This window comes from Mastigoproctus giganteus, chromosome 10 (genome assembly GCF_048544385.1).
Source record: "Mastigoproctus giganteus isolate SK-2022 chromosome 10, ASM4854438v1, whole genome shotgun sequence".
In the NCBI taxonomy this organism is placed as follows: Eukaryota; Metazoa; Arthropoda; class Arachnida; order Uropygi; family Thelyphonidae; genus Mastigoproctus; species Mastigoproctus giganteus.
Window position 1 is genome coordinate 47,393,825 of NC_143584.1, and position 24,021 is coordinate 47,417,845.

The 24,021-nt window shown below is 36.9% G+C and overlaps 1 protein-coding gene across 2 annotated transcripts in view; it reads right to left on the minus strand.

The window, feature by feature from the left end:
* Window positions 1-23,781, minus strand: part of LOC150079021 (calponin-3-like) — a 73,513-nt gene extending 49,732 nt beyond the window's left edge. The window contains exon 1 of one of the 2 annotated variants that reach the window (XM_090383845.1): window positions 23,503-23,781. In XM_090383845.1, the coding sequence (XP_090239971.1) occupies window positions 23,503-23,553 (51 nt within the window). In that variant the 5' untranslated portion in view covers window positions 23,554-23,781. The remainder of the gene's footprint in view (window positions 1-23,502) is intronic. The other variant, XM_090383844.1, reaches the window with a different exon arrangement.
* Window positions 23,782-24,021: the final 240 nt, after the last annotated feature.

Below are 24,021 nucleotides of genomic sequence, written 5' to 3' on the forward strand. Positions count from 1 at the left end.
GACTGGTTTTCTAGGAAATGTTAAAGCAAACAACTACAGGCAGCTTGTGGAAGATCTCGTTACTTCTTACGAAAAACTGGGGTGCAATATGTCATTGAAGATGCATTTCTTGCACCTCACACCTGGATTGCTTCCAGCCAAACTGTAGTACCATCAGTGATGAACACTTCCACCAAGACATCGCAGCGATGGAAAAGCAAATGGAGTGCCGCCATGTTAGCCAATTATTGTTAGATAGTGAAAAGGGATGCTCCCAAAACTGAATACAGTACAAGCGAAAGGCAAAAACGTCCCATGTTTGATACAAGTATGTCCGTAGCTACATCTTACAGCCATATAAATAAAAAACAATTTGTATAAATATAAAAAACTACTTTTTTGAAAACAAGAGCCAATCCGACATTTTAAGCACTATTTCAACGTTTAGAATCCCAAAATCTATAAAGTAAACTTATTTTCATGCCTGTAACAAGATATGACCCAAAATTTGTTGTTCGGTGTAATTTTCCACCTGTGCCCTTTTCACTTTTAAACTTGTGGGTCGTGTAGCGTGGCAATCAATAAAACACACCAGCTTCATCAGCATTAAAAATATCACTTTTACAGAAACCTTTCATTATATCTGGCCACATATTTTCGATCTAGTCACTGCTCACTTTTCTCTACATCACCAGATTCATCACTTATCTTACAACAATGTTATTTCTGTTTTTTAATCTGTCAAGCTACCTGTTATTGCACACAAAATCTGCATATCCGAGTTTACAAGCCAATTTTTCAGCCTATAGTTTCAGTAGAATACATACTAATAGGAATACAATTTCTTTTCCATGTCAACCACAAAATTTATTTTCTCTGTAAACCAACTCAAAAGAGCCTTAAATAGATCACTCTTATCACACTTGTGCAACTTTTTTGCAATTTTTTTTTCTAAAGCATTAGTAATGCCTTCCAGATTTTTCCAAATGGTTGACACAGTTAAGTTCAGTCTCGACTTTTTGCAAATGAATGCATTGCTCGTCCATTCTTTAAATCACAAATAATTTTCACTTTCTCACTGACTGTCAATTTTTCTTTTCTCTCCTGCCATTTCAACATATAATTATAGGCCTGTTAGTTTAACTTCTGTTCCAGGTAAATTAATGGAGGCACTGGTTAAAGAAGCACTGCAGGATCATCTAGACAAGAATTCAGTTATAGCTCAGACGCAGCATGGTTTTGTTAAGGGCAGGTCTTGCCTGACCAAGTTGATTGGATACTATGATGTAGTCACAAAAGAACTGGATGCAGGGAATAACTTTGATATTATATATTTGGATCTTAGAAAGGCTTTTGATACTGTTGCACATGGAAGACTGCTGCACAAATTGGAGCAGTGTGGCATTGGAGGCAAATTGCTGCTATGGATAAGGGGATGGTTGAGTGGCAGAAGACAGAGAGTGGTAATCAATGGACACTGCTCAACGTGGACTAATGTTATTAGTGGAGTTCCTCAAGGTTCAGTGTTGGGTCCGTTGTTGTTTTCGGTGTTTATGAATGATATTGATGATGGGATATCAAGTTTAATGTCCAAGTTTGCAGATGATACAAAGGTTGGCAGGGTCGTTAAGGACACTACTGACGCTATGCTGCTGCAACAGGATCTGGAAAGGTTGAACAGATGGGCTGAGAGGTGGCAAATGAAGTTTAACATTGACAAATGTAAAGTACTACATATGGGAAACAGTAACCCCAGAGCAACGTATCAACTCTGCGGTACTACACTGACAGTGGTGGAGAATGAAAAGGACCTGGGGTAATTGTGCAGGCAGATATGAAGTTCTCTGAGCAGTGCAGACGAGCTGCAAGAGTAGCTCATGGTGTCTTGTCAATGATATACAGGAATTTTTCTAGCAGGGATAAGGAGGTGATTATTCCCTTGTATAAGGCAATGGTAAGGCCACATCTTGAGTACTGTATACAGGTGTGGAGGCCTCATTTCAAGAAGGATGTAGAGCTGCTGGAACGGGTACAGAGAAGGGCAACAAGATTAGTAAATGGAACAAAAGGTTGCTCTTACGAAGAAAGGCTTAAGTTTTGCAAATTACAGAGTCTGGAGACTAGGCACCGGCGAGGTGATCTGATAGAGGTGTATAAGGCTTTGAATGGTTTGAGCATGCTCAATGCCAATGGGATTCTTCATCTTTCTCAGAATAATCACCTCAGAGGGCATAAATTCAAATTGAGGAAGGACGGATGTCGGATAGATGTGCGGAAATTTGCCTTTGGCCAGCGGGTGGTTGGTTGGTGGAACCGACTTCCATCACTTGTTGTTGAAGTTGATAGCCTAAACAAATTTAAAGCTCAACTGGACACGTATTTCGAACGAATGGAGGGGTGAAATGGGAGTGGGTTTTTTTTTTTTTTTTTGGCTGATGCTGAATAAGCTTGCTTTCTTGCATCATATGCCTCTACTAATGCTAATGCTAATATATAAAAAAGAATTGAATCTAACACAGCACAACAAAACTTAAAACTAATGAAGCAAAAATTTTTTTAAAAATTTAAGTGTTTCTCCTGTTTTAAAAAGACATGTTCACACACAAAGATTTGATATTGCACTGAAGTTTTCATTTCAACATAATTTGAAATCTGAATGTTTCATACAGACAGAGAAAAATTTCATTGGTTAGTCTGACGGTTAATTTCTCTCCCTAGGTCTTCTGAGAATCCATAACAATAGGGAATAGATACAAAAGGGGATTAAGATATTGGGGAAAGAAAACACAAAGATCAATGCGAGTGTGCACCCGCAGTGCTCTATTCAAACGAGCTCAAACATACTCTATTCAAACATATAGCAGAATTATCCTGTCCTTGCTACAGGTAACTATTAGAGACCCAGGCTTTAGCACCCCAGTCACGCAGTCTTCAGGGATTTGCACTATAGCACTGGAATGAGGACTACGCTTTTTATCGTAGCATACTGCATTAAAAGAAATTCTGAAAATCATTAGAAGGATTATAAATTTCTATGTGGAAAGAGATAAGAGGATAATGCTATAAACGGGCAAAGCAATAACAGATCTCAGTCCCTTGTATGGCAGTTCAGCCACTGCAAGATGTAATGGCTTAAATATTTGCTCATTATACCCATGCTCTTAACTACAGTCATCACTTTAACTGTGAAATTGTTGAAGGGTCTTCTTAAACAGCTTATCATTTGGCTGCTTGTTACTTTTGCCGCTCACCCTGCACTCCCATTTCTTTGTTGTAGTATATTTAATAAAGTCACCTTACACATCCCCAGTGATGCTTTTAAATGATGGCATCATAAGTGCTAATTTCGCATTTCAAATTACAAAATGTAAATTGGACAAAACTAATTTAATAGTACTATTTATTTATTATTCATAAGGTTTCCAAAGTACAAGCATCTTATCACTATATTTCTTATTGCGATGTCTTGCAGCTGGGATCTAGTAAATTACACTATTTTATATGAGATATCAAAAGCTGTACACTGGTTTTGGTTAGAGCCTAGTTACTCACTGTCAACCAATTAAAATTCTTGCTGAGGAAAAATTTAGCACTTTACTTGAACAGGCTTCTGAGGAATAATCCCAATTATTCTGTTCACCAGAATCACCATTCAATTCTGAGGAATTCGCACTGTGTGGCACCAAAGCAACAGAGGATGGTATCTTGCATAACTCCCAACTTCTAACTTTCAAGATGCTGGAGATGGGTAATTGTAATTGGTGCTGGTAATTGTAAGCAGGAGGAAAACAGGAGATTTTTGGGTCAGAACAGAAAAACAGATTTTTGAAAAAAAAGCATGAATTCTTTGGGGGTACTAGGTTTTCTCTCAAAGTTCACACTGCATTAGCAATTAAATTACACTGACAATATACATGTTTTATATAGGACTGTTTGCCAGTAAGCTTTCACTTTCAAACATTAGCTTACCTACAATTTTTGTTTGTGGCTTTGTGTTAGACATAATTGATTTTGAACATTTCAAGAAAGCTAAAATAATTGCAGATTTTGCCTTCTTCACAAATGTTGAGTCAATGTTTTGTTCTTACCAAAAGCCATTCAATCAAAATCATGAGAGCATTTCCAAAGCTTCACCACAGAAAGAAAAGATTTGAACTCAACTGTTTTGTCACCGGGTTAAACTCACGCTGTTGTGAGGAATTGTTAAAATTCCATGTATGACTTGGAATAATTTGTTACATTTCAAGCTTCCTTGTGCACATGTCAGTTCTTCATACTGAAACTGACAGGACTGAGTCTGCAAAGCAGCTGCTGCTTCATCTATTTCTTTATCTTCAGTGATACCAAGAAGTACTGGACACAAAAAAAAAAAAAAAAAAAAAAAACTGAAAACATGCACTGCCAATTGATGGAATTTGTGTAGCTACCTTGGCATTTACAACAACTTTCAATCTGAAGTGGTAAACTATGTAATACATGGTGTCTATAAATTATTCACCTGATTATGTAGCTGGAGCGAAATTTTATTAGCATAAGCATATGATGTAAGAAAGCAAGCTTATACATCATCAACAAAAAAAAAAAAAAAAAAAACACCTTTCCATTTCACCTATGCTAGAAAACTATGTCCAGATTTTCCCTGAATTTGTTTAACAATCAGCCTCCACAATGACAAATGGAAGTTTGTTACAGCAATCAACCACCCACTGGCTAAAGGAATTTTTTCCACACATTCACCCTGCAAATGTCTTTCCTCAATTTAAATTTATGCCTCCTCAAATGCATAATCTGAGCAAGAGGAAGAATCCCATCAGCACTGGGCTTGCTCAAACTGTTCAAGGCCTCGTACACCTCACGCAGATCGCCTCGCAGGGGCCTAGTCTCCAGATGCTGCAATTTACAGAACTTGAACCTTTCTCAGTAAGAGCAACCCTTTGTGTCCTCATCAATCCCGTTGCCCTTCTCTGTGCTCGTTCCAGCAGCTCTACATCCTTCCCAACTTCAACAATTTCTCCTCCACTTTACTCTCAGTTATTAATTACGAAATAATTTAGCTCCCTGTTACAGTTTAATATCCTCATTCAGTTTCTCATCTACCTGAGCAGGATCATAAACAGGCAAAACCTTGATATCAAGTGGACCAATCTGATCCATCCCTTTCCTTCTCGAGTTCATACAAGTAAAGAAGTCTTTGCTATTTTTCTTTCCATCCTTTGCTAAAGATTTCTTATAATCTGCCTTCACATCTTAACTTCCTTTTGTGACTTGATTACAGACTAGCTTATATCTACCATAGGTTTCTGTGTCACCTGATAATTTATATGCATCCCATGCATTTTTCTTAAATTTCTTAAAAATTGTTAAAATTGAACATAAGAAAGGCACATGGGGTGGATGGGATCTATCCAGTCATATTAAAGGAAGTAAGCAACCACTTAGCCATAATTATTTGATTCGATTTTGGGTTTACTGGCACAACAGCAACATAGGCTATAATGCACCAGCCATGTTAGCCATAATTATGAATGCTTCATTGGACTCGGGGGAGGAACTGGAGATGTGGAAATGGGTCCCCAAGTCACAAGGGGGAGACCTTTTAATCTAACTTCTGTTCAAGGGAAAATAATGGAGTCAATGGTTAAGGAAGCGATGAAGGATCATTTAGACAAGACTTCAGTTATAGTTCAGACACAGAATGGGTTTATTAAGAGGAAATCTTGTTTGACAAATTTGATTGGATACTATGATGTGATCACAAAGGAACTGGATGAAAAAAATAATTCTGATATCATATATACTTGGATTTTAGGAAATGTTTGATACTGCAGTACACAGAAGACTACTGTACAAATTGGAGCAGTATGACATTAAAGTCAAGTTGCTACAATGGATAAAATGATGGTTGAATGGGAAAAGACAGTGGTTATCAATGGACTATGTGGACTAATGTTATTAGTGGAGTCCCCGAGGGTTCAGTGTTGGGCCCATAATTGTTTTTGGTATTTATCAATGATATTGATGAAGGCATATCAAGGTTAATGTCTAGGTTTTCGGACAATAAGAAGGTTGGCAGGGTTGTTAATGGCAGTAAGAAACGGTAAACTGCAGCCATTATCAACCCACTGCAGGATGGAAGCCTCAACAATTCATGTTGAGGGAAATGGACCATAATCTGTCACACTGGTCTAGTGCGGGTTGGCAGATCGACCATATTTAGCAGTTAGGGGCTTGAACTCCAGTCTACTCAAGGAGCGTGTGCTACTCTCCCGCTCCTGACCATTCGGCTACAGATAGTATGCTACTGCAACAGGATCTAGAAAAGTTCAGCTGAGGGGTGGCAACTGAAGTTTAACATTAACAAATGTAAAGGACTGCATATGGGAAACAGTAACCCCAGAATAATGTATTAACTGGGTGGTACAACACTCAGGGTAGTAGAGAATGAAAAGGCCCTGGGGGTAATTGTGCAGTAAGATATGAAGTTTTCTGAGCAGTGCAGACAGGCTGCAAGAGTAGCTCATGGTGTCTTGTCAATGTTATACAGGAATTTTGTCAGCAGGGATAAGGGGGTGATTGTCCCCTTGAATGAGGTAATGGTCAGGCCACACCTTGAGTACTGCATACAGGTCTGGGGAACTCATTTTAAGAAAGTTGTAGAGCTGCTGGAAGAGTACAGAGAAGGGCAACAAGATTAGTGGGATTTACAAAGGGTTGTTCTTACGAAGAAAGGCTTAAGTTTTGTAAATTACAGTGTCTGGAGACTAGGCATCTGCGAGGTGATCTGATAGAGGTGTATAAAGCTTTGAATGGTTTGAGCATGCTCAATGCTCATGGGATTCTTCGCCTTGCTCAGAATAATCGCCTGAGGGCATAAACTGAAATTGAGGAAAGACAACTGTAGAATAGACAAGAAGAAATTTGCCTTTAGCCAGCGGGTGGTTGATATTTGGACAAACTTCCATCTCTTGTAATGGAGGTCAACAACATAAATAAGTTCAAGGCAGAACTAGACAAACATTTGGAGTGAATGGCATATGGGTAGCAGTAACCCCAGAATAGCGTATTAACTAGGTAAAATGGGAGGTATTTTTTTTTTTTTTTGGCTGATGCTATATAAGCTTGCTTTCTTGCATCATATGCCTCTACTAATGCTAATAAAACAGACAGAATGTTTGTAACGTGCACACACACACAAAAGCAAAAATAAAATTAAGGTGTGCATGTGACTTTCCTGCCTTAACTGATTTTGTCACTCAACCCTGGTGCAATCAGATAAGAGGGCTTATACTGTATACAACCCTCCAATAATACGCTGGGATACTAAACACACACACACACACACACAAAAAAGGAAATATTTCATATCAAGTAAAGTTGCCACTCCTCCACTATCACTGAAAGACTGAGTTTAAAAAAAAATTCACTAATGCTATTTTCAAGTGTGACAAAGTGTTTTGTTTCACATTAACAAAATGATTCACTTTTCAGACTTTTAAACAAAAAGGTATTATGGAGGGTATACAAATCCTGTAGCAGGGAGAAACTCCAGAGGGAAAAAAGCTGAAACAAAAAACTAAGTAACATAATCCAGAGGTTCAAATTCATATTTATCATATGAAATTAACATACAATGAAAGCTTGATGAATAGGTCTATCTTGTGCCTGTTCATTGGTACAAGTGTTAAAAACATATCAAATGCAAATCCATTAGGTAACATTATACTGAAGTGTACAATTATGAAATGCATTCAAAAGACAGTCAGTCATACTGCTGTGAGAATGAACCCAAGGTCACCAGCAGATGCAGTCTATTTTAGGAGTAAAGGGTTGATATTTTCATTTTTTCAATTAGAAATTTAAACAAAAGTAATCATAATTAACAAACAAGCAAGGAAGCAATCAGAGAAAGAGAGAAAAATGGGAAAGTTTCTCCTTCCACCTTTTAGTCTAACAATGTCATCGCAGTACATCTGAAATGAACAAAAAAACAAAACAAATACAACAGTTGTGTATTTGTTCGCCCTTCGGTACATGTGCATTTGACACTTTGTCATATGCCATGGTAGGGTAGATTTTCAATATTCGCACAATATGACCATAATTGTTATCTATCTATACATTAAAAAGTTTTCCTCCTAGTGATATTTATTTGAGCCAATGGGAGAAGAGGGCAAGGCAATTACGTCACTACAAATGCAATTAATTATTGACAACTGCTCCATAATGTTCACCAACCTCGTGTATGTGATTCTCCATCTAACATTTGATGTTCTATTGTAACGTTTTTTGTATATTAATGAATATTGCATATTTGTAAATATTTCAGTTAAATATTTCAGTCCTGCTCTTTCGGATGCAACAACATTCCTCATGTATTATGGAACCCGAAGCAAAAAGCCTTTTCCTATGTGATCTATGTAAATGCAGGTAAATAATTACATAGTGATATTGGCCAAAGTCCAGGACAGCATGCAGCGGTAAGTAGGTTGATGAAAGCAAGTAAGACAGAGATAATTGACAGGTGAAGGCATCTCCCTTTTCTGATTGTTTTGTGTCGCCGAGGTGGGGGGGGCTCAGCTTATGCAGGATGTTTATCCCTCCATCCTGCTGTTTTAAAATGGGAAAATGAGTTCCCAATTTAAAAACAGCAGTAAATGTGGGGAAAAACACCCTAGGAGGTCAGTGGGTGGGAAAAGCAGTGGCATCTGCCAATCACTGCTTTGTTTCTGTCCGTTTGTCAAAATATGGGAGTCAACTTGTCAATCACTGCTTTCCCACTGTTTTGCTTGCCACTATGTTGGAGAATGTACACCCTTCTGGATTTTACCGTGATATTTATTCGACCTTGAGAATGCTTCACATACAAATGCACAGATAAATAATTACATAGGTCATTTCCTGATTAGATATCAACCAGTGCATTTGACAGGTGTCTTTTACATAGAAAAGCCTTCTAGTGATTACTATTATTTTTTTTTTAATGAAAACCCCAAACATGAGGCATTAGAACCAGCAGTACTTAGTACTGTGCATAGGCTGAAGATTGAGAAGATGAAAGAAGATACTTGTTAACATTACACTTGAATTTCTGTAGATTGTAATTTTCAGGATTTTTTTTTTTTTTTTTTTTAATCTGGTTTTTAGGAGCATTAGCAACTAAGGCCATATTGCTCCGGGATATGCGGTGGTCATTCCCTGACCTTTCCACATCCTCCGTATTTGGTGGTGACGGGCTCGAACCCCAGTCTAATCAAGAAGCGTGTGCTACACACTGCTGCTCCTTCACACCTGGCTACGGAGGTACCTGTAATTTTCAGGAAACACATATGAAGGAAGGTTGTTCCAGAAAATGAAAGCTGAACAAATAAATGAAGAAGAAGAAAAGTTGGTTCTGCAAGTTTGAAGTTGGACAGTAAAAGGAGGTTGACTGGTTGTGGCAAGTGTCTGGACTTGCCACAACCAGTATTGCAGTATCAAGTATTTAAATAAGGGCACGATGTGGGACATATCCCCAAAGGTTGTTCAGATAAGATATATTCCCAATAACAAGGTTATTTGTTAACGACTTGAAAAGGATATCAAATTTCAAAAATTTTCCACATTAATGGTTCATTCACTTCTCTGATTTTTAAACAAGGGCATATCTAATTTTTCTACAATGCTGACACAGCTGGAAAGACCATTTAAAAAGGAAACAAAATAATTTCAAAAATCTTCCACATTAACAGTTTATGAACTATTACATTTCTAAACAAGGACATACAGGGACATATCCCTTATCCCCACAAGATTGTTTAACAATTTGAAAAGGGAAACAAAAATAATGAGGTCAAATGTTAACCATTAATTAGTGAGAAAAAAATTTTCTGATTTTTGATATCTTCCAAAATGCAGACAAACTTTTACCGCAATTATCTTTCTCTAAAGTGATTTTTTTTTTACATTTTTCACAGAACAATGTAGTGTGAGAACTTGTAAGGAGATGCGCACACTCACACACACGTTTGAACTACATGTTTGTTTATAATTTCATATTACTTGTTTTTTATTCTTCCACTAGTTCAATAAATATCTATCTAGTCTTACCCTATTTGTTTTGAAAGATTTATTTTTTTTTCACATGGTAAAGATGGGAACATGAAATCATTATTCTCTCAAGATGGCTGCTACACTACAGAAAGCAAATTACAGTATATTTAACTTTTACTTGCTGATTTTGAAAATGGAAGTCAATAATAGTACCTAATTATATATAAGGGGTGTGGCAATAAAGTTCCCAGACTGGTGCAAAATGAGCACAAAGTGAAGAAACTCAAAATGGTTTTTATTGTTATTTAAAATATCACCATCTGATTGAATGTACTCGTTACACCATTCTAAAGTTTTTATCTCTTGAATTTGTGGCCTCACCAGTGAAATGTGCTTCAATAGTCTTTAAAACATCTGTATGCAGAATGCAGCACTGACAATCTCCCCTTCAGGTACAAATTCCTTGTGAATTGCAGTTTGTTGAAAAACATGATCAGATTGTCATGATCCTAGACTTTTAAAACAAAACGTTTTGGCCCTTGGTGATGACTTTGAAGTCCACTGCATACTCTGTTGCTTTGCCTGTGGGTCATACCGAAACACCCAACACTCATCTACAATAAGTGTTGGGTGTTTTGGTATGACCCACAGTGACAATAAGTCGAGGAAATTAGGATTGTCTTGCCAAGTCTGGATAAGTCTTTACATGATGACACTCTTCGTTGCTTCTGCTCATCTGTGAGGCTGTGCAACACAAATTTTGCACAGACCTCTCTTTTCCCTAAATCTTCATGCAGAATTTGACAAATCAGTCTCCTTATTCAAATCAATGGCCATAATTATGAGGGTCAAACAATGACCTCTTGCCACAATTTCTTGAACTTTTGTAGGCTTACTTCACAAGTACTGGGCAAAGTTGGGAAAAAAGTCAAGTTAGGACTGAATTTGAAAGTGCCTGCAATTTTACCCAGACATGATAGGAGGGAGTAATACATGTTGAAAACTAGTGAATCAATTCAGCCTTGGAGAGAATGTGAAAGGCTCATGGGGTAGAATTTTTTAAAGCACAGTATGGCTTGTTAACTGGAGAAATTATTTTTTTTACAGGGATGGGAAACACTTAAATAGAAGGTATGCAAGAATATTTGCTGATGCTATTGAGGCAGTGAGAGGCAGGTCAGAAAACTGTAAGTTTGGGGTGAGGGGAGATAGATACAGACTAACAGATTAATTAGAGCTGCAAGCAAAGGTGAAAGCGATGCTTGCACTGCTTCTATTAGAAGATACAGCAGCCTGGAAAGCAAGGTTTCAGGAATTTCAGGCTCTGCTGTGGATAGTCATGGAATAAGTAAATACATGGGCTGTACCAGGGTAACTAAGAGTAAGAACAGGTGCATGTATACTTGCACATACACTAGTCCAAGAAGCACTGTAAATAAATTAGATGAATTTGAAGACTGATTAGGTCATCAAATACAGACATTACAGGGATATCAGAGACAAATTCAGCATTTTCTGTCACTCGGACACAGGAGATGCTGAATTTGAATATGGGTATTTCAATGTAGACAGTAAAGGCAAACAGGACAGGATGGGAGAGAAGGGTGTATGCTCTTACTTAAGAAGCATATTTAATTAAGGCTGTGCATCCAGTTGATATGGGTGCCAGTGCAATGTTGAGTCAGTTTGGTGTCACATAAGTACTGGGAAAACGAAAATGAAAGTAGGAGTGTGCTATAGGCCTAATGACCATGATGAACACAAACAACATAAAGAAATAGAGTGGCCAGTAAATCAGAATGTCTCACCACGGGGTAGAATCCTCCATTGGGTTGAGTAGCATGTACCTGTGGGTCAGTTGCAGTTTCAATTCTTGAATGGAAGTAATTTATTACAATAATTTCAAATTTTAAAACATTACTTGTATACTATGCTATGAATATATTTTCAGGACATTTTTTCTATTTATTTATTTTTTTAAGTTTCTGGGTATTATATACAATAAAAAAAAAATCAATATCTTTGATAGGGATTTAATGCATTAATACTGATATATATATATATATATATATATATATATATATACAGTCGGACCTCTATAAAACAAAATCGATTGTTCCCTTGAAAAAAATTGGTTATAAAGAAATGACCTTTTCAACAATGAAAAAAATACTACAAATTCAGAAATATAGTAACATATGGGAAAGAAGTGGGAATGAATAAATTTTCTAATATTTTAAAACAATTTATTAATATGTACATATTAAGAAATGACTATTTACACGATGCCCACAATTTATTAGTACACTTCTAAGAATCGTGAAATATTTTGTTATTTTTTGTTGTAAGCTGGATTCTACTGTACACTGTTCATAAAAATGTTCACATTTGTTTAAACTTTAAACACCCAGATGTATTTTTTTGTTACATTTTCTTCGCACTGAAGGCCTCGACACAAAGTTTCAAATGCTCCCAACACTTGTTTGGAAGGTTTAATATTGCCCTCATTTTCATCCAACTCACTGTTGATATTGTCACTATTTCTTTAAATAAGCTCCAAAATGTTGGAGTCACTCGAATATTCAGCTACTATGACATCATTATCAACTAAAAATTCGCCAAGAACAATTTCTCCACTGATTAAACTTCACTTGGAACTCTTCCCATGACTGCTCAATGTCTTCTAGTAGTTCATCCCTCTCATCTCTGTTAATTAGCATTTTAGCAAAACCTGCTTTTGCGAAACAATTTTTAATCATTTTCGTCACATCTTGACTCCACACTTTTGCCAACTCTGATATGCACATCCACAAATCTATAACAGAATCTACAATTTTTTTTTCAGAATGTGCCTTCAGTGGAACATTTTTAAATCCTTGATAATAATGCCTTGTTCCGTTGGCTGCAGTTAAGACAAATTATTCAGAAGGAAGAAAGCAAATTAAAGCCTTGTAAGTTTCGAAATTACCGAGTGAAAGTGGGTGGAGCAGTTGGCGACAATCAACTCTTTTTTTTTCTGCTTTCTTTGGTCATCTTTCTATCGAAATTTAAAATCCACTGCTCAAAAATTTCACTTGTAATTCAAGGTTTTTGTAGTTTTTTTTTTTTTTTTTGATTTGGTAGTTGTTGGCGCATCGGCTTCTGTGGCCATATTGCACCTCCCAAGGTTTTTGCAGTACTTTGATCCAAGCCCGAGGCGGGAATCGAACCCGCGACCTTTGGGTTGCCGGGCAGGTACTTTACCCACTCGGCTAGCCCGGTCGGCTTTGTAGTTGTAGTCCAGCTCCAATGAATTTACTCTTTTGAAACATCGGGGTTGTTTACTTTTGCTTATTACCAAAGCTTCAGTTTTTCATTATTAGTCATATTTGCAACCAACAGTGTAATTCTCTCATTATTTTTACCACCTAAACATTTATCACCTTTAAAACAGACATGTTTCATCAACGTTGAATATGTTTTTGGACTAGAAGAAGAAGAGTCCTATCATTTTTTTCAAAACTATTTCTTCCCAATGGGTATAGTCTTCTTCGACTGCAACTCCAATTTCATCAGAAATAATTTTCGAATAAGCCATAGTGGTCTTTAAATTTGTCCAGCCAACCATAACTGGCTTGGAATGCTTTGTGCCTCAGAAAATATGCGTACTCCATAGTGGTTTCTTTTATTAATAGCCCTGATATCAACATGTTTTGGTCTCGAATCAACTTCATCCATTTAAAAACTGCTTCATTTAGATCTTCCCAAAGGCATGATTTCGCACACTTCCGACTGGGTCCCATTTCCTCAAACAGTTTGAGAATCGAAACAGGATTTTTCAGAATGGTTGACACTACTGGAAGGGACATCAAATTTTAAAGCGATTTCTTTTATTTTTTTAACACCACGATTTACTATTAAGCACTTCCACCTTTCACCTCACTACACTCAAGGATTTCCTCTTAGACACTGTAAAGTTACTTGCACAGCAGTTAAAACTAAGCTGAAATTAGGGACCACTTGTAGCTACCATGTAAACAGAGAAAGTTGAAATTTAGTGAAAGAGTGGATGACTCATTTCTTCGAAACAGTTGAATTTCGAGATAAAGGAAAATCACTCTCTCCTAATTCTCTAATAGGATGCTTATGGTAGAAAATAGGTTGACCAGAGCCAATCCCAGCGTCGGGAATATGCCTTAATCTTTGCCAATGGCTGTGCACAGCTGACCAGTGGGACTTCTCGGCATATTACTGTATGTTGTATAGGTTTTACTTCTTTTTAGCCATTGCCGACCCACTGCTGGGAAAAGGCCTCTCCCAAACTTATGTTTTTCTATCCGACACCGTGGTTGGCCAGTTTCCTTCTGCAGTGTTTTACACGCACCATTAAATTGTAAGATGTTTTAGCTCTTAATTCGTGGAATTAAAGCCTTTAGTTATTAAAAGCTAAAGAGATTAATGCTTAATCCTTTTAGCTCTTAATTTGTGCTTTCTACAGCATCAGCTCTATTGCCTAAAGGCCAGAGGTGCGAATAATGCGTACCCAGGTCTCTCGAAATTAGTTCGTTACATGGAAATTCTTTGTTATACGGAAACTATTTTCGACGTAATGACCAAGGGGAAATCAAAAATGTTTGCTACATAGAAAATTTCGCTATATGGAAGTTCGTTAAAGAGAGGTCTGACTGTAATTTTTGTTTGTGGGTACAAAACAGTGCAAGTCTAACACAATGTACCTGCACAGGAATCTGTAATGGCAGATTTTAACTTTCTAGATGCTGAATGGAATTTATGGGTTGGCAATAGCACACTAACAAATATTTTGTGAATTTACACACACCATTAAATTGATGATGTTTCTAGAGCAGCATGTTAGAGAGACAACAAGAGGTAGCAGTACTCTTGATCTGGTTATCAGCAATGATTCATCATACATTAAGAATCTACGGGTAAATGACCCACTGGGTGGCAGTCACCACTGTGTACTGAATTGTGGAATTTAATTTAAGACATAACTAATGTCAAGGGTAAAGTGAAAAACTTTTGCAAGGGTGACTACAGTAGTCCTCAGACAGTTTTTAAATTCTATGTAGTGGGACCAATTGACGATGTTACCAACGGCATATTCTAAAAGGGAAGCATTTGGAGATTATTTTTTTTTTTTTTTTGGCAAATGAACAACTAAGGCCATTATGCACCCAGTCCAATATTTAAATATATTAAAATACAAGTTACAAATATGTTGCTATATTAATAATTACAAATAGCTATTAAAAAAAAAAAAAAAAAAATCAGGAAAATAAAACTAAAATATACACAATGTGCATAAAAGACATTTATATATGTGTATAAAAGTTCACACTCATAAAATACAAGAAGGATCATCTTAAGTCAAAAATTAGCCAGATGGCCAATAGAACGGCCAAAATATATTTAAATACATCTTCAGGTCGAACACAAGGTAGAGCAAGAAGTTAAAAATAAAGTTTATTACTCAAATAAAAAAAGCCTCCGTAGCTGAGTGGTCAGGAGCGAGAGTGCAGTAGCACACGCTCTTTGAGTAGACCGGGGTTCAAGGCTGCTGAATACGGTTGATCTGCCAACCCGCACCGGACCAGCGTGGCAGATTATGGTCCATTTCCCTCAGCATGAATTGTTGAGGAGGCTTCCATCCTGCAGTGGGTTGATAATGGCTGCACTTTACCTTTTTTTTTTTATAAAAGTTTGTAATTTTCAAAAAATTACAAAATTGCAGACTGACTTTGAGAGATAAAATTTGACTGTTGTATAAGGTTCAGTCAGATGGTCAAAAGCACCAAAACATAAATGGCATGCATTTAAAAATCTAGGACACAATAACCATATGTTTCACAATTAAAATGGTGTCAAGATTCTTGCACATACAAGGATCATCAGCTCTCAGCATTCAGGGAAATAATCATAGAACCTACTATACATAATGATATTGATACCAACTAAGAATTACTGTTAGACCTAAATAGATGTCAGATGAACTAATGAACGCAGAGAAGAAAAATGTATGGGATGCATATAAATTATCAGATGATACAGAAGCCTATGGTAGATATAAACTTGCTTGTAATCAAGTCACACGGGAGATAAGACAGGCTTAGGCAAATTATGAGAAGTCATTGGCAAAGAACAGCAGCAAAGATTTCTGTGCTTATATTAATAGTAGAAGGAAGGAAGGGTTGAATCACACATTGAGCCACCTGATGTCAATGATTTAACTGTTACTGACCCTACTCAAGCTTGCTGACAAACAGAATAGGTATTTTGCATCTACAGTCACACATGAGGAATCCTTCAGGGAAGAGATGCCAAAAGTTCATCAAACTCTAACAAGGAGCTAAATCACTTTGTGTTAACTGAAAGGAAAGCAGAAGAGAAATTGTTGAAGCTAAAATAAAAAAGGTGCATGGGGTGGATAGGATCTATCCAATTATATTAAGGGAGGCAGCAAAGGAGGTAAGCAAACCCTTAGCTGTAATTATGAGATCATCTAAGAGAGGTCCCTATGGACTGGAGATGTGCAATTGTATCCCAATTCACAAAGGGGTGATCAAAAGATGAAATGAGTAATTGTACACCTGTTAGTTTAACATCTGTTCTAGGGAACATAATGGAATCACTGGTTAAAGAAGTAATGCAGAACCATCTAGAGAGGGATGAAAGTATACTGCAGTCATGGCATGGATTTTTAAGAGGCAGTCTTGTGTGACTAATCTGACTAGATACTATGATGCAATAACAATGGGACTGGATACAAAAAATATTTGGATTTTAGGAAGGCTTTTGACACTGTTGCTGTTATGGATGAAGGGATGGGTGAGTGGGAGAAGACAGAGTGGTTATCAATGGGCACTGCTCTTTGTAGACTAATGTTATTTGTGGAGTCCCCCAAGATTCAGTGCTGGGACCATTTTTGTTTTCAATATTTATTAATAATACTGATGAAGGTATATCAGGTTAATGTCTGCAGATGATACAAAGTTTGGCAAGGTGGTTAATGATCAAAGTAAGCTACTTCAACAATATCTAGAAAAATTAGGCTGATGAGCCGAGAAATGGCAATCAAAGTTTAACATTATCATATGCAAGGTAATGCATATGGTGGGTAGCAGTAATCCCAGATTAATGTACCAAATGTGTGGTACTCAATTCAAGGTATTAGTAATGGTGCAAGGAAGCCTATGGCTTATGCCAAAGGCTTTTTTTTTTTTTTTTTTGGCTGCACCAGCCAAAAAACAAAAAAAAATAAAAAAAAAAAATAATAATAAAAGTAAAATAATAAGAAAAATTAAAAAAAAAAAAAATAATAATAATAATATGCGCCTCCATAGCCAGGTGGGCAGGAGCAGTAGTGCATAGCACACGGCTTCTTGATTAGACCGGGGTTCGAGCCCGTACTCACCAAATACGGAGGATGCGGCAGGTCAGGGAATGACCACCACATATTCCCAGCCCGATTAAAGGGTGAGGGTTGGCGTTAGGAAGGGCATCCGGCCGTAAAAATTGCATGCCAAAAACAATTAAAAAAAATGCTGACCCCACATAATAATGGGAAAAAGGCAAGGAAAAATAATAATTAATAAGAGAAAAGGAAATAGACAATCTATTCATTTCCCTCCTCCCATCGGTAATTATCCAGCTGACCTTTGAATTTCCCCAAACTGTCAGCCTCTACCACCCATGTGGGTAACTTATTCCAGTAATTCTCGCTGGTTAAAACTTCTGCAATCCAGTCTAAGCATCTCCCCCATAACTTGAAATTATTTAAAACCATGAAAATTTCATCCCCATTCATTTTGCTTATACCTCTCAGAGCCTTAAACACTTCAATCAAGTCTCCTCTAAGGTATATAGTTTCCAAGCTCTGCAACCCACATATTCGAAGTCTTTCCTCATATAATTAATAAGATCTCACCAGGCGAGTTACCCATCTTTGGACCCTTTTAACAAGCACAATGTCTTTCTTTAGGTGAGGTCTCCATACCTGAACTAGTGCCTCCGTAGCTAGGTGGGAAGGAGCAGCAGTGCGTAGCACACGCTTCTTGATTAGACAGGGGTTCGAGCCTGTCACCACCAAATACGGAGGATGCGGAAAGGTCAGGGAATGACTGCCGCATATCCCTGGAGCAATATGGCCTTAGTTGCTAATGCTCCTAAAAAAAAAAAATAAATAAATAAATAAATAAAATCCATACCTGAACAGAGTATTCCAAGTGTGGTCTAACAATAGCCTTATATAATGGGATTAAGACATCCTTAACTCTACTAGCAATTGTTTGATAAATCATTGATAGGACACCACAGGCCTTCCTTGCAACCAGTCTAGAATGCTCGGAGAACTTCATGTCTGACCGTATCGTAACACCCAAGTCCCTTTCCTCCACTACCAGCTGTAGTTCAACTCGGCCAAGTGTATAAGTTATTTTGGGGTTACTGTTCCCCAGGTGCAATACCTTACACTTTGATGGATTAAAGCATAGCTGCCATTTTTCTGACCATACCCGAAGTCTATCTAGGTCACTCTGAAGCTCTGCCTCGCAGTGATCACTAATTACTCTACCAATCTTTACATCATCTGCAAATTTAGACATCACACCCTCTATCCCTTCATCAATGTCATTTATGAAAATCAAAAACAACAGTAGTCCTAAAATACTGATCCTTGTGGAACCCAAGGACAGGGAAATGGAAAATGAGAAAGACCTGAGGATAATTGTGCAGTCTGATGTGAAGTTCTCTAAGCAGTGCACAGACAGGTTGCAAGAACAGCTCATGAGGTTTTGTCAATGATATACAGAACTTTGATAGTAGGAATAAGGGGTGATTATTACTGTTAACACTGTACAAGGCAATGGTTAAACTTCATCACAAGTACTACATACAGGTCTGGAGGCCTTATTTTAGGAAGGATATAGATCTGTTTGAATGGGTGCAGAGAAAGGCAACAAGACCACCCTTTTGTTCCCTTCACCAGTCTTGGTGAAGGGAACAAAAGGGTGGTCTTAGCAAGAAAGGCTGCAATTCTACAAATTTCAGCATTTGTAAGACACCAGCCAGGTGATCTAACTGAGATGGTTAAGGCTTTGAATGGATTGAGCAAGCTCAATGCTGACGGCATTCTTCCTTTTGTTTAGCCTACACACGAGTGGTCATTAATTAAAACTGAGGATGTATGTTTTGCAGGACAGATGTTTGGAAGTTGGTAGTTTGAATAAAATCAAGGAAGAACTTCACAAATTTTTGAGGGGATAGAGCAAGTGAGGCGTTTTTTTTTTTTTTTTTGGTGCTGCTACTACTAATATTGAATTTGTGTCTTCATTTCAAAAGGTTGGTAGACATTACTACTTGGTTCATTGCAAACAACCATCTTTAAACCACTTATACCATTCAAACCCACTGGTATTACTTAACATTTCATCACCATAAGCAGTTTTTAATTTTTCATAAAGTTTCTGTTGCAGATTCTCCCAGTTAAAAGCAAAATTTGATATATTTGTTCATTGCTCCACTGCAACCCTCCTCTGGAAAGGTTGAGCAGATGGGCTGAGAGGTGGCAAATGAAGTTTAACATTGACAAATGTAAAGTACTACACATGGGAAACAGCAACCCCAGAGCAACGTATCAACTCTGTGGTACTACACTGACGGTGGTAGAGAATGAAAGGGACCTGGGGGTGGTTGTGCAGGCAGATATGAAGTTCTCTGAGCAGTGCAGACGAGCTGCAAGAGTAGCTCATGGTGTCTTGTCAATGATATACAGGAATTTTTCCAGCAGGGATAAGGAGGTGATTATTCCATTGTATAAGGCAATGGTCAGGCCACACCTAGAGTACTGTATACAGGTCTGGAGGCCTCATTTCAAGAAGGATGTAGAGCTGCTGGAACGAGTACAGAGAAGGGCAACAAGATTAGTGAATGGAACAAAGGGGTGCTCTTACGAAGAAAGGCTTAAGTTTTGCAAATTACAGTGTCTGGAGACTAGGCACCAGCGAGGTGATCTGATTGAGGTGTATAAAGCCTTGAATGGTTTGAGCATGCTCAATGCTGATGGGATTCTTCCTCTGGCTCAGAAAAATCACCTGAGAGGGCATAAATTCAAATTGAGGAAAGACAGATGTAGGATAGACATGCGGAAATTTGCCTTTAGCCAGCAGGTGGTTGGTTGGTGGAACAGACTTCCATCCCTTGTGGTGGAGGTTGATAGCCTAAATAAGTTTAAGGCTCAGCTGGACAGGTATTTTGAAGGAACAGAGGGGTGAAGTGGAAGTGGGTTTTTTTTTTTTTTTTTTTTTTTGGCTGATGCTGCATAAGCTTGCTTTCTTGCATCAAATGCCTCTACTAATGCTAATGCAACATCAATGCTACTAAAAAAACTGGTTGTTACTTGCAACCTGTCAGCCTATTAGACAATCACTCCAGTACAATCTGTTGGAGCAAGTTTGAACTACAACCACAACAGCACCCATCTGGGAACTTTGTCTTTCAATATTTTTTAAAGTATTTTAAAATATTTTTCAATATTTCAATTCAATATTTTTAAAAGTATTTATACACAATAGACAGAAATATGTGAATGTGCATTTTCAAAATTGACAGCTTAAAGGTCTTTTAAAAATTGGAAGGGTCTAGAAGATGTATTAGTATGTTTATGTATTTTGTCTAATTTTTTTTTTTTAATTTATCAGGATTGAAACTGTTCTTTTTTTAAAAAAAGATAAACAGCCTTTTTAAATGTTTATTGAAAAATAAAAAGTTATATACATTGGCATAGACAGGATTTTTTGTCAGCAGGTACATTCACAAAAAAAGGTGCCAATTGCCTAATGCCACAATACCATATTTCAGCATCTGGGTGTAATGTATCTGCTGACCCTACCCTGGCTACACCACTGTTGGGTGGGTGGGGGGATAAGACTTGAAATTTAAAAGAAAAGCTGGGAAACTGTTTTGTGACATGCCATTGCATTTTCTACAATTAGGTATGCTACCAATATTGGTTTAATTTTCCTGATTTATAAACAACTACATGCAATGGTGGGGGAGGGGGGGGGGCATTTTTCCCACAATATTGTTAGCTAGCAGCCCAAAAATTGAAACTGATAATTTCAAAAATTTCCTCATTAACAGTTCATTCACTTTTCTGATTTTTAAACAAGGGCATAGTATCAGTAGTGGCAAATGATGCAAGAAAGCAAACTAATATATATACAGCATCATAACAAAAAAACCAAAAAGAAACTATATCACTTCTTCATCGCCTCCAATAATTTGTTTACATCTTCTCTGAATTTATTCAAAATACCCACTTCCACAACAGCAGATGGAAGTTTGTTCAAACGATTAATTATCCGTTAGCTGAGGGAAAACTTCCATACACCTATCCTTCCTGTTTGAATTTATACCTCCCAATGTTTGTAGTCTGTGCAATAGGCAGAATTCCATCAGGACTGAGCTTGTTGAATTATTCAAGGCCTGAAACATCTCAATCAAATCACTTCACAGGTGCCTAGTCCCCAGAAGCTGAAATTTGCAGAACTGAAGGTAAGAGCAATCTCAACAGCCTTTCAGGGATGGGGGGAAAATTCCTCCCATGTCTTTATTTAAAAATGGGAAAACTGAATCAGTGATATCACTGAAATTCCTTTTCAAATCAATATTTCGGGACTGGATATATTCCATACGATACCCTTATGTCCTTACTAAGTTTTTCAGTAAACACTTCTTTTCAGTTTCGACTAATAATGCACAAATTTTGGAGAGGGACCTCCCCTCCCCCCTCGACATTCATATCTCCTATTGTTTGGTAAAAAACAGAAAAGGAAAGTAATAATTTTCAAAAAAATGTTCCACAATACATGTACAGAGAATTAAATATTAACTATGTACAAAAAACCATATGGCTAATAATAATAATTAACACCTATTCTGCAGCTATCCTTCCTCAGTTTGAATTTATACCTCCTGATGTTTGTAGTCTGTGCAATAGGCAGAATGCCATCAGCACTGAGGTTGTTTAATTTATTCAATTTGTTGAATCCCTGCTTCGATCCGGACCTTTTTAAAAAGGAGTACAATTCTATCACGCGCCACTTCGGAATATGAGCCCGCGCTTCCATTGGAACATGCCAAAACAAAATTAGTTAGACGTAATAAATTTGGGTTATAACGATGGATACAGTTTATATTATACATATAAAAACTGATATTTGTGTAAAATTAGATATATAAGATTATCCCAAAACACATTTCATAATATTCTAGTAGATTTTCTAAGTTAATTATTTAAACAAGCAGCCTCTTTTATCAGTTATTTATTTTGTTTATTCTGTAACAAGGATTTTATTATATACTAATACTAACGCACTTTTTATATAATTTCAGCAATAAATAAATAGCATCACAAATAAATGATTGGTTAGAACCTATTTACAACACCCACTTTTTAAAATACTTTATCTTTTTATACGATACTACTAGACAGAGCAGGGGCAACCTTTTCCCACCAGGAATGCCAAATTATAAATAAGCTTGGTTATACCAAAAATGCAGGGCATAATAAACCTTCCGATATCTATTTTCTGGAGGGGAGTACTTTTTTTTTCTTTAATTTAGCAACCAACCTTACTCTATCTGCTTTATATTAAACCATTATTTTTTATATACTATAATTTGTTCATAGTATACAGGCTTTGTGGAATCAAACATTACATTTTTATGTGTATGTAGACGTGTATGTGTATGCAATTTTTTAATGTAAAATGACGCATTTTCACCTTATTACATCTAGTTGTTTCCTTAGAACCTCCACACATTTAAGCGGGAATGGCATATTAACATGCATTTTCAACTACCGAGTTTAGTCTTCTCAAAAAGATAGCTGCAATCAAACGAAGTGACCGACCAAATTACAATATCAAACGCTTTAAATTTGTTACCAATCTTTCTCATTACCTACAAAAATTCTTCCGAAATAACTTGAATGAAATACAGTATAAATACTTCGTTAAAATACAAAGTGTCGGAAAATACACTGCTATTGCAAGAGACATAATTCCACATTAAAATAGAAATAAACTGACAACTAAAAAAGAAAGGTACAATATCCCAAATAGACAATCTAGAGGGGTTTACGTCAAACTCATTAACAAAGAAAACTTGTTAGTTAGATTATTAATAGTTTCATTTGTCTGTCCTGTCTGTTACGTTTAGGCCCTTATGAAAAAGATCAGAATATAAGTTTCATCTTTATTAAACTATCGCACATTATTTTCTTCAAATGTCTACGTATTTTCGTCAAAATACGTCATTTCGTATTTTGTTGTTTTCTTTATTATTATTATTTATATATATATTTTTTTTTTTTTCAAAATTCTTTTTCTTCAGGAAGAGAAACGTAGACCAAAAAAAAAAAAAAAAAAAAAACACCTGCCTAAATAAAATATAATTGTCTATTAAATGATGGCTTTAACGAGCAAGTCATACCTTTAACTGACATTCTCTACTTAATCCATAAGAAGGTCCCTGATATGCCATTTCCTGAAACAGATGAAACACAGCAATGACCAAAATTCCACACAAAAATTGCAAACCTTCTAGAACTCCACTCGCCGCAACAAGTGGTTCCACCGTCAGAACAAAAAGTTTCGCAAGGGAGGGGCTGCTCAGGAGATGGCGACACGAAAACGTTAACCAATCACTAAAGTTCTAACGTAAAGATACGAAGAACAAGCTTAACCACCCAATCCAGAAGTACATTCCAAATTGATGCAGTTTCTCTTTTGCGCTACTTATCTTAAATCAAGTATTCCACATGGTCTGGAGTAAAGGGCTGCTGTGTAGGTTGTGGGAAGTTAAACGGAAATTTATGTAATGCACAGAAGCAATGCAAAGCTAGGAATGGACGCGGAAACACCGTTTCAGTCGTGACCTGCACAACAGGTTAACTATATTCTGTGCGTATTCAGAACGCATATGAGGCGTTTCTTTCGCAAAATTTTCCAT